General features: G+C 35.9%; 1 protein-coding gene across 1 annotated transcript; it reads left to right on the forward strand.

Moving 5' to 3' along the window:
- Positions 1 to 1,847: 1,847 nt before the first annotated feature.
- LOC120080164 (uncharacterized) lies at positions 1,848 to 6,467 on the forward strand. Its single transcript, XM_039034736.2, has 9 exons — positions 1,848 to 2,048; positions 2,152 to 2,462; positions 3,254 to 3,325; positions 4,776 to 4,834; positions 4,978 to 5,134; positions 5,264 to 5,344; positions 5,424 to 5,513; positions 5,910 to 6,062; positions 6,185 to 6,467. Exons 2-8 carry the CDS (start codon positions 2,166 to 2,168, stop codon positions 6,045 to 6,047), a joined length of 894 nt encoding a protein of 297 aa, XP_038890664.1. The 5' UTR covers positions 1,848 to 2,048; positions 2,152 to 2,165; the 3' UTR covers positions 6,048 to 6,062; positions 6,185 to 6,467.
- Positions 6,468 to 11,540: the final 5,073 nt, after the last annotated feature.

The following is an 11,540-nucleotide window of genomic DNA, read 5'->3' on the forward strand; positions in this document are numbered from 1 at the left end:
TATTAATTATTGGATAATTAATTATTTTCTTTAAATAACCAATTGAGTGGGTGGTTATTGTTTTCATAGTAACCGCGAGATAAAAGAAAAATAGTTTTCCTAAATTTAGTAAGATTTACAAACTGTTGAAATTTTTTTCATAAAAGTTCTTTGAGATTTCTTTCTCAGCAAAAAGGATCTCATGGTAGTCGTCAAGTAAATATAGATTTACTAAATGACGGTTAGGACGAGCTAAACTATCGTACAGTGGCGAGCTAAACGATCGTACAATATTTACTAAACGATCGCATAGTTTTGCTAAACGATTGCTTGCCCAAAGTAAACGATCGTGTAGTGTTTGTAGGTGATAGACTGAGTTAAGTGATGAGCTAAACGATTGCATACTTTTGCTAGACAATCGCTCAGCTTTATCTGAACGATTGGGCATCGACCTATGCGATAGGTCTCTGTCATCTCCCACTTGCCCAGTTGTGTACACGATCGATGTTTCCTCCTTCGTCTGCCTCATACCAAGTCTGAATAGAGCCGACCCTCTAGATTCTCACACCGAGAATACCAAAGTAGCCTTGTTGGTGGTGTCATACTCAACTCGACACCGTCGAGGTGCTGTGGAGGCCGTTCGTGCTGTAGCTGAGGAGTTTGTGGATGAGGAGATTGTTGAGGACGAGCGCGAAGTGTTCGTGCTGTGTTGCGGTCATGTAGATTGAGTGTCCGAGGTTGCTGTTGTTCGAGCGGTCGTGCACAAAGGAGCGTGGAGGCGCATCTTCAAATGTTCGTAGAGTATTCTCTTTGTTCATTTGAGTTTTCATGCTGTAATTTCTCTATTAATTGTATAACCACACGTTTCTGTAGATGACTGTAATATGTGATGTTCATTCATGATTGTGATTTGGAATTATCTTATTTCCGCTACTCATGGAAATCTCGAGTATGATTTCCTTCAATGATATAAATAATAGACAAACTTGTTTAAAGTTATAAAACATTTTTTTACTAATTTAAATTTATTTTTTGAATGTTTTGTTTTTATAATTTTCCAGAATTGTCCCATAGAAATTGACATCTTCTTGATATTTCCATCGAAATTTCTGTAAAATTAAGACTTTGATATTTCTGTCAACATCGATATCTTAAACCTTGATTGTGAAATATGATTCTCTAAATCTTTTCTTATTTAAATTTCACAAAACAAAATTGTCATTTGGTAAAAAAAAAAAAAACACATTTTTTCTTAAATTTTCATAAAAGTAACAATTTAGTTCGTAAACTTTAGTTGATAACGATTTAGTCCCCATGCTTTCAGATTTATAACAATTTAATTCTTGAACTTTAATAAATAACGATTTAGTTCCATACTTTACAATTTATAGTGATTTAGTCCTTACCGTGAATTTTTTTAATCAAAATTAAGTGTCAATTTTTATTACATAACGACTTAGTCTTTATAGTTTATAGATAAACTTAATTTTTGATGATTTATAAATTTAAACGTATAAGAAATATACTAATATTTTTTACGACGGGAGTAAATCGTTATAAAATTGTAAAACACACTTATTTTTTGTATTATTATTATTATTTGTTTTTACTTAATACTTGCATTTATATTAATATGATTATTAGAACAAAACCGGGCGATATTAGGAGAGAATATGGTGGGTTTTGTTTGATGGAAAATATTTGGAGTTGAATTAAAAGTGTAAAAGGGATAAAATTTGTGAGAATGTCAAAATTGGTAAGTTCAGGCTGCCACATGACAGTGCGTAGATAGATATTGACTTGACGCGGAAAAGCACGTTCATTTACGAAAATACCCTTTGAGTTCGTTGGGTTGGGTTGGATTGGACGCAAAGACATGGAAGTTTCAAACGAAGAAAACTCCGGCTATATATATGGAGCCGTCCACTGTTCTCCAAATTCCTTCTTATTTTAGTCTTTTTGCGGAATCTTGTACAACAACGCGGCCCCCCACGACCCATCTCCTCCATTTTCATTATCTTCTTCCTCATTCTGCGCCTAACGCGCTTTCATTGATTATCTTCTTCCAGGTTTGTTATCATCCTCTAATTCATTGATTTCTCTTTCTGGGGTTTCTTTCTTTTCTTGATTTGACCGCCCGTGTTGGGTTTTTCGTTTTCTTTGATATAATAGGGGTTTTGAGGACAATGAGCGATCATCTCGTCCTGTATGTTGACCATTTGATTCGACCTGTTGCTCCTGTTCAACCTGTGTCCGACCCGGTTGATCCTCTCCCTTCTGCACCTCGTGAGGCTGTCGCGAACTCCCCTGCGGCTGCGGCTGGTCCTTCGTGTTCTACTGCAACTGCCGATGATCGGACGGTGGAACAGGATGCACCCAATGAGGAGGAGCCTTTGATTCAGGCGGCTGAGTGCCGCATTTGTCAGGAAGAAGACAGTCTCAATAATTTAGAAACTCCTTGTGCATGTAGTGGTAGTCTTAAGGTATTGGCGCCTCACCCCTTTCTAATGTTTCTTATTCTTGAATGTGAATAAGCAGGCTACCCTGTTCTCTGCGTTGGATTTATGGATGGTGTTGCTGGTGATTTGGAAACTTTGGATCTAGTTCAATGGGGTTTACTAACTTTCTGTATTGGGGATGTGTTTTAAGACTATATTTGTTGCTTTGAACTTTTTTGTTTTCTTTTAAATTCTTTTGTTACTTCCAATGTGGTTTAGTATTCCTGGAAGCAAGCTGGGAAAGGACATAGAATCATGAGTTTAACTAGTATTTTCCAAAACTGTGATGGATGAGAGTTCCGTCTGATTTTTATAGTCTTGTTGAAAAAAGACGTGCTAAGATTTTGATAGGATTTATATCATTAATGTGGCGATGACTGGGATGACGTGCACGAAATAACTTGGTTGATTGGTGGTGTAGTTCTATTCATAGTTTGGTTGCTGATCTTTATAAATTTTTCCCCAATGATTTGTTTGTGACCTTTTAATGTCATCTCCCGTCTAATGGTTTAGTGATAAAATATCGATTTCTATGTCTGGTGTATCTGAGTTATGAACTGGCTTGATAAAACTTGACTAGAAGTATGACCATTATTCATGCTGTCATGGTAGAATTATAGAGATCTGGGAGCTTTGTTTTTTTCTCACCAGAGTGCAACCAAATTAGGTTACGCCCTTTGTATGTCACAATATGAACCCATATGGTGAAATTTAATGGGTTTTTTTGTTTATTAATCTTTTGTACGCGTCTGATCTGGTAAATGGTTTGTGTTCAGTATGCTCATAGAAAGTGCGTTCAACATTGGTGCAATGAGAAAGGGGACATAACTTGTGAGATATGTCATCAGGTATGCATGATGCTTTTGATGTGATATGTCGACTATTATATTATTATTTTTAGAGTTTTTGCAGTTTTAGAATTTCAAATAAATTGCTACTATTATCTTTATACTTTAGCTTGCGTGCAAGTTGTCCTCGTAGTATCTTTTTTCTGAACTCATAACTCTTTGGATTTTGGAAAATTGTATGTTTTACATTGGGAGTTCAAAATTTCATTATTAGTGGTTTAAAACATGCATAAAAGTGCACGCTCAAGAGGGGCATCTCTCCTACCTCTATAAGGCATGCATCTGATGGTTTCATTTTTAATTTTAAATGAGTTAGCATATGCCTCTCAATTTCTTTGTTTTTATATGCTGAAAATGTATCATGTCGAGGAGTTGCGAATGAAAGGGAGAAAACCATATGGTTCAGAGTTTGTTTGGGTTGCTGACTTGCTTTTGTAGGGGGAAACTATAAAAGTCGAGAAAGAGAATTTGCTACTCTAGAAACCCCATGGATGAAGAGACTTTTGCTGTTTTTCTTTTCTGCATATTTGTCTATACTCTCAACCAATCTGTTTTGTCTATGCTCTCCAAGCTCTACCTTTTTTCCGTCTTTTCCTTTGGTACGTCCATCTCTGAGAAAACCATAATGGTGGTTCACTATTATAGCTCACACAATGATTTGGGTTTTTTGCAATGGGCTGGATTCTTTTTTGGATAGTTTGGATCTAACATCATAGAAGATTGTTCCAACTCTGGGAGGAGAAAAAGATGCCCAGCATGTCAATAGGTGGGTTCCTCCTTCCTTCATGCTCAACCAAAAGTAATGTGGGATACTGCTTTAGATGTGCTATGTATGGAGAAAGCTTGTTGGGGATCTTTGTTAGAGTTGGTGGAGGTAAGGGGTTGCCACGAAGATGCAGGCTCTTTAATGTAGAGTGTGATGGTGGATGAGGGATTAGTGGCTAGAGAGGCATTGGTGTTTGCTCAGATTTCGGTCTTATGACATATAGCTTGCTACTGAAACTTTGTTGTTACAATGAATTAGTCTTACCTATATAAGCTTGGGGCTTTTGATTCAGGATGTTGGGCTCCTCCTCTCCCCCGCTTATAATTCTTTCTCATTTATCCTTGTTATTGTAACCTTGATCCTGTAGTCTTCGAAGTCTGGACCTTTTCGGGAGTGGGATGTTTTTTAAGCTTCCTGCCTCCATAGTAGGTTGGATGCCTTCTTTATTTCACACATGCATTCATTATGATTGTAATGCCTTCTTTTGCCAACGAAATACAAATGACAATTTATCTGCTGTGTTCACGGTGTATTTTCTTTTTTCTGAATAAAATGCCATCCTCTCGTTGTCTGGACGTGTTTCATGCCATGTTGAATGGTATCATGTGATTTTCATTTGCAGCTTCTTTTTTCTAATGATATTTTTCTTGTTTTTGATGCTGGTATATTTTACTCAATTGCCAGTCTTATCAACCTGGATATACTGCACCACCTCGTTCTGAAGAAACTGCTATTGATATTGAGTAAGTTTAACCCTTTTGTTATTTGCAATTTGCATGCGGATGGTTTTATCAATATTCACGTTTTTGAACACTGAAGCATTTTATTTTCATGTAATTTCTGCACTCTGCATTTGAAATATTGATCTGGATGTGGATACGCACAGGGGAAGATGGACTATTGCTGGTAACCCAATAGACCTGAGAGATACTCGGCTATTGGCCATTGCAGAGGCGGAACGACATTTCTTGGAAGCTGAGTATGATGATTATGCTGCTTCAAATGACAGTGGAGCTGCATTTTGTCGATCCGCTGCTCTTATTGTAGGTTTCCTAAATTTAGTTCGTAGAACACTTTTTTCCTCCTACAAGATGGAATGATATCACACTCTTCACTCTTGTATTTTTGATGAAACTGTATGATTGGTGAATTGTTTGATTTTACATGGCCAGCTACTAGCCCTTCTCCTTCTACGGCATGCATTGACCATAACAGATCCTGATGGCGATGATGACGCATCTGCCTTTTTCTCTGTAAGCAGGATGGCAATTTGTTTTCTTAAAATAGTATGCATAATAGGATGGGTTTATAATCTGGATGTGCCTTTGACAGATTTTCTTGCTTCGTGCTGCTGGTTTTCTTTTACCCTGCTACATCATGGCTTGGGCCATTAGTATCTTGCAACGTCGAAGACAAAGACAGGTTGGTATTAAGTACTTTGCATGTATTTTTGAAATTTTGCTCTTAATAACTGTTTTAAAAGTTATGTATGGTTTGGAATCTGGAATCTGTTTTTCCCAAGAGTGTTCTTTCAACTTTTAAAAACAGAACTGTTTCTGAAGTCAACTCTTATAGAAAAAGTTTATAACAGACCTATAGGTTTATGTTGAAATTATGTCAAAGCAAATATAATCTGTTGAAATTCTGTATTCTCAAGTATAATTTTGGCGTATATTGTAGAAAGCAAGGATCTATATGTAGGTTGACTAGCTATATGAAAGCCTGAAACACAATAAGAGAGAGTTAGACAATGAACTCTTATAGAATGTTTGTTAAGTAAAGACATTTGAATTGAATTGTGTGGTTGTGCACCAACAGGAGGCTGCAGCACTGGCTGCAACACAGGTGGCCTTTGTATTACAACATGGACAGCATAGAGGTTTACAATTTGCAATTGCATCAGCAGGACCGCCCCTCACCCCTCACCCTCATCCTCACCCTCACACTGCCGTTTGAACCTCAATCAATCGTGTAATAATACAATAATTTCATACATGGAAAACCTTTTTTCTACTTGCTCTCATCATTCTTTGCTCCCGACCCAAATTTTCGCGTCTCTAATCTCTGGATTATTTTGGGTTTTCAAAAATCAGGTACCCTCATTAACGAACTTCTATCATTTTCATCTATTTTGCGGCCAACCTATTATGTGTTCATATTCTAGGGAGCTAAGCAGAGAACCTCTTGTAAACCGTGTATTATGTACATTTTGTATTAATATGGTAAACAAGAAGATAGTTAGAAGGAAAAGTAGGGGATTTCCTCATGTACTATCTTTCCTTCAAAGAATTTCCTGTTTCTTGTGCAATTTGTTGGCGATCAAGACGGTGGTATATAAATTTTAAATCAAAGTAGTTTTAGGGTTTTCTTTTTCAACTTATTCTTTCTAGAGTTCATAACATATTGCTTGTAAAATTATTGAAGTGCATGTTGAAGAGATGTTGATATATCAATATTATAATTGAAATGCATGTATGCATGTTAATTGTGTATTGATAAAATGGTCAATAAAGGTTGATATACGATATGATATTTAATTTGAAATGAATTTTAAACCGATATTGTGCTCGAACTGCTTGTCAAATGAATGCTTGTTGTGGCATAAATTCATATAAGGTTAGAAGTTTAACTCTAAACTTCTATATTTATTGGTATATAGGTCTTATTGATATTGTGCCTAAAATACTTTTAAAGTTTCGATTCTGTATCCTTAACAAGTACTAATAACTTAGATAAAAAATTGAACAATCAACAATTAAATGTAATCTCATATGTAAAATTTAGATAAAATTACACTTTTGATTCTTAGGGAGCGTTTGGTGTGCGATAAAAGCAGAGAGTTGAGTTGGTAAAGTTAAATTGTCTGTGTTTATTTGTTGGAGTTGAGTTGAGTTTGAAAGCCTGTGTTTGAGTGCAAAATTGAGTTGAGTTGAGAGATCTGATGCAGTTTTTTGTGTATGAGATTAGTTTTATTTTTTTAATGTTTTTTTTTTTATTTCATTATTTCATTTTTTTTAATTTTATGGTTTGCTATTGTTGATTGATTTTCAAATATATGTATTTTCTCAAATCATTTATGACATAAATTGGATAATCTCAAATTTTTCTCAATTTATAGAGTATAATAGATTAATTTTCATATATTCTTTTAAAAAATTGTAATAATTATAATTCTCTTCAATCTGTAAAATATACCAACAAAATACATTTCATATTTCTGCTCAATTAATTGGTATATTGTATTTTTATGTATATATTGAATGTATGTATATATATTGAAGGTAATTATCTCAATTACTAATAAATTGATATATTGTATGTATATATATTGAATCTTGCTAACTTAATATTATTATTTTACATATCTTACATTTTATTTTTATATAATATGGATAGTGTATCTGGAATTGAAATTGTACATAGGATAATTATCTTTCATTTAATTATGATGGTGAGAATATGATGTATAGTAACATTTTTCAGAAGATCACAAAATAATATGAACCAACCAAACATGTGGTCATTTCTAAAAAAATTCACAAAAAAATCACAAAAGATATATTTTTTGGGGTTGAAATATTAAGTGGTCAATCTAGTGGTTCCGAACAAGTAGGTGTGTACAGTACCGTAGTCGTTTGTCTTCTGGTACAACTAGGAAGAGGTTTGTTTTTTGTATGTCCGTGCCAATGATATCAATCAAGTCACATCTATCATCCTCAGTGGACCCTTCAATACCAAATATGGCCTGAACTACCTCCTTCCGATGGCCAAATTCCATCTCATATTTCTCGGCTTGCCATGCAACAAGTCTGCCCATATGCGCTGACTGCATATCAGCGGTTGATCGCATGATCTCGATCATTTCATTCTGGCTCTAGATGTCTCCGCTGATACGCTCGCTCTGCTAGTGGAAATATCTGGTATAGTTGCTTTCCTTGTGGACATATCTCCTTGGTCTTCTTCCATTGCATCCTTAGGCAGTTGGGTTTGTTCATTATCAGGGGTAGGTTATTCTTGTGATTCTAGCCGAATCTCGTCTTCCATTTCTTGGAACAAATTTGATGCCATCACCACTGGTGGCTCGCAATAGTGTTTGGTTGCCCTATCCTTCCCAAACACACTTGATAGTTCATCATAATGGGGGAATGACTTGTTCCACAAACCCTTCGCGTTAGGATGACTCTACATTCATATATGGGAGCAATATTAGAAATTATACAAAAATAGGTTCGGTGTACATTGTTTAATATTTTAAAAAACTTATTCGAACCCAGACGTCGAAGATTTCTCTTTCCACCTGAACGCACTTAAACTCCTCGTTCTATCCGAACCCTGTTGATTTAACATCCCTGTTACCACCGAATATTGTTTCTTCAGACTTCTAATTTTACATTCGATAGTGTTCTGGTTTAGGCCACATTCCGAAAACTTCTCCTCCATTATGCGTTCCAAGTGTTGTAGATATCTCAGTCGGAAGGTCCCATTGTCAGACTTCCAACCGGACTCCACCAAAGAGGTTAGGGCATTGACCAACCCAGTGTCCTCGGCTTTTGTTCACGTATATTTCGATCATTTTCCATTGTCTGCCATTCTAATTCATCCATGCATACATCGCAAAGACATTACTGAAAATTAAACAGCTTCATGCGACATGTTTTAAAATAAAAAAACTAAAACCATGGATTGAAATAATCGAATTGAAAATGTTCATGAAATAAATGAAGCATAGGAATATTGTTCAACAGATAGATAATATGTCTTTCTTCAAAAAAAAAAAAAAACATGATCTTTGCCATTGAGAAAACATTTCGATATACAATCATCTCTAAATTTGGTCCATTCGTCTAAGGTCTCAATAAATTCAATATTCTCTCCCTCCGTAACAACAGACGTATGATTCTCGTACAATAAATCATCAAGTGAATCATCGATCCCCATCTCCCTTGTGATTAAGTTGTGAATCAGACAATACGCAGTTATCGTTCTGTTAGGATTGTGTTCTAATTCTTCCAGAGTCTCATAGTTTGTAAACTATACACATTGTTATGAATAAAATAAGAGTTATTTTATTTGGCATTTACTCATATCCAATAAACAAAGCTTCATGGTTATTGTATGTAAACTTAAGCATATATATGAGATATACAAGTGAATCATGCCTTAAGTGATAACTTAAAAAGGTATGTAGTATAAGGATTAAGGAGTGATACCTGATCCTGGTGACACTATGGGTACAACCCGCTTTGTAGGGGTTTACAAGTGTTGTGAACTACTACAGATAGTAGATCCTAACTATTCATGATTCATGTGGAGACATGCAGGTGAGGGTGTCCTATACAAAGAGTTTGTATATGAGCGGACCACGAGATGATTCGTCTCTTTATATAACGCCATTGATACATGAGACTTACATATCACCTAAACGACCATAGGTGACAGGACCTTAATCCTGAGTATTTTAGGAACTCCTGCCTTTGAGGGCGGTCCTTTGATTAGTATGGGTGAGAGTGGCCAGATTGCCAACTCAACATGCCTATCTTTTTGGGGATTTGTCTGATTTGGGAGGTGGGAACTCAGTTACACAAGATAGAATTCATTCCTTCCCCGAAGCAGGGGTAAGTAGATAGATTGCTCCCTTAAGGGCTGATTTCAGGTCTTGAACATAGTGGCTTATGTTCATTAGAGGGATCAGTGGTACTTAAGGAGTTGGATGTAACTACAGAGGCATCACGTTTATTGACCCAGTTGTACTTACGAGCGATCTGTGAAGCGTTATAGCACTGTTGATTGGTTGATATGGACACAAAATATATTTGTAGTAAGGAGAATGCAACTGTCGATCTTTAGTGGAGTGCCTGACAGTTAACGGATTGTAGATCCCATGACTAAAAAGTTTAGTTAGTTATTCACGTACCGTTGGAGCTTCAAGCTACAAGTCCATACGATCCCCTTGGTAGCTTAATGGATTCAAGTTGAGAATCAGTTCTTGGTGTTAATTTGAAATGTACAAATTGACAAGAGGAAATTCGATTATATATGATATAATTGGTGTGATGTATGACATACATCAAATAGAGGATTAATGTAAATGAGATTTACATTAAGTACCATGAAATAGAAAAAAAACTATAGTTTATATGTTTTATGAGATGAAATATTAAAACTTATAAATATAATGTGGTAAGTTTTTTATTATATTTATTTATAATAATATTAATTATTAGATAATTATCTCTTTTTCTCTAATAACCAATTGAGTGGGAGGTTATTGATGGTTTCATGGTAACCATGAGATAAAAGGAAAAAAGTTTTCCTAAATTTAGTAGATTTTTGCAAGAGTTGCTATTCTTAGAAGAAACTCATGGTTTGCTGTCAAGTGAATTGGATTCACTAAACGATAGTTGAAAGAAAAACTAAACAATCGTGGAGTGACACTATATGATAGTTCACTCAGCTGGTCGTAGCTAAACGATAATGGGCCTTTTGTTATACGATAAATTTCCTTCTGCTAAACGATTGAGCATTTGTCTATACGATAGACTTTTTCTCATCTTCCACTGGCTCAATCGTCTACACGATTTTATTCTTCCGGTTTCTTCCTCTAACCAAGTCCACACAGAGCACACACTTCTGGATTCTCACACTGAGAATATTAAGGTAGCCGTTGTGGTGGTGTCTTACTTAACTCAAATGAGTTTGGTTTTGGAGGCCGTTCGTTGGGTTTGTGATCTTGGAGATCGTTGAGTTCGAGTTTGCTGTTTGATCGTGCTGTGTTGCAGTCATTGTGTTCGAGCATTTGTGTGTTGCTGTCTAAGAGACTGAACGAGCATTCGATCGAGGGAGTTTGAAACATGAGTCTTTAAAGGTATGTATAATCTTTCCCTTGATCTTATTGTTAAGCATGCTGTAATTTCGTATTGTGCATGACCTGTAAGTTTCCGTCTTGTGACTGTAATTGTGATTGTTCAATTTTGAATGGAATTTGGAATGATCATTCCGCTGCTCATGAAAATCCTCATGTCTGATTTCCTTCACGTTCAACATTGGACTTGTACTAGGTAGTAGGATTTTCCATTAAGAATTGCCCATTACCTCTTTAGAAGTCCGAATGCTCGCTCAATAATATTTCTTGCTGACGAATGCTTCATGTTTAAAAATTTTCTCGGTGTTGTTAGTGCGTTGCCACTCCATGCCAGTCTGAGAGATGGTAGCACTCCCCTCTATGTGGAGTCAAAAATTCTTTAGCATTAGGGTAGCCAACATCGCACAGATAGTAGTACCCTGTACCATTTTCGGGATTGTAATACATGTCTATTTAATGAAGTAATTGAATGTTGCTTGTGTAGTGATTTTTATATCCTTTGGAATCCTCAATCTGTGCTATCGTGCAACTGCATCCCTTAGGACCCTATAGTTGGCGGCCGAGCCCTCCCAGCCTAGCATAATGAA

Source organism: Benincasa hispida, chromosome 6, assembly GCF_027475165.1.
Source record: "Benincasa hispida cultivar pf3 chromosome 6, pf3_genome.v1.1, whole genome shotgun sequence".
Lineage (NCBI taxonomy): Eukaryota > Viridiplantae > Streptophyta > Magnoliopsida > Cucurbitales > Cucurbitaceae > Benincasa > Benincasa hispida.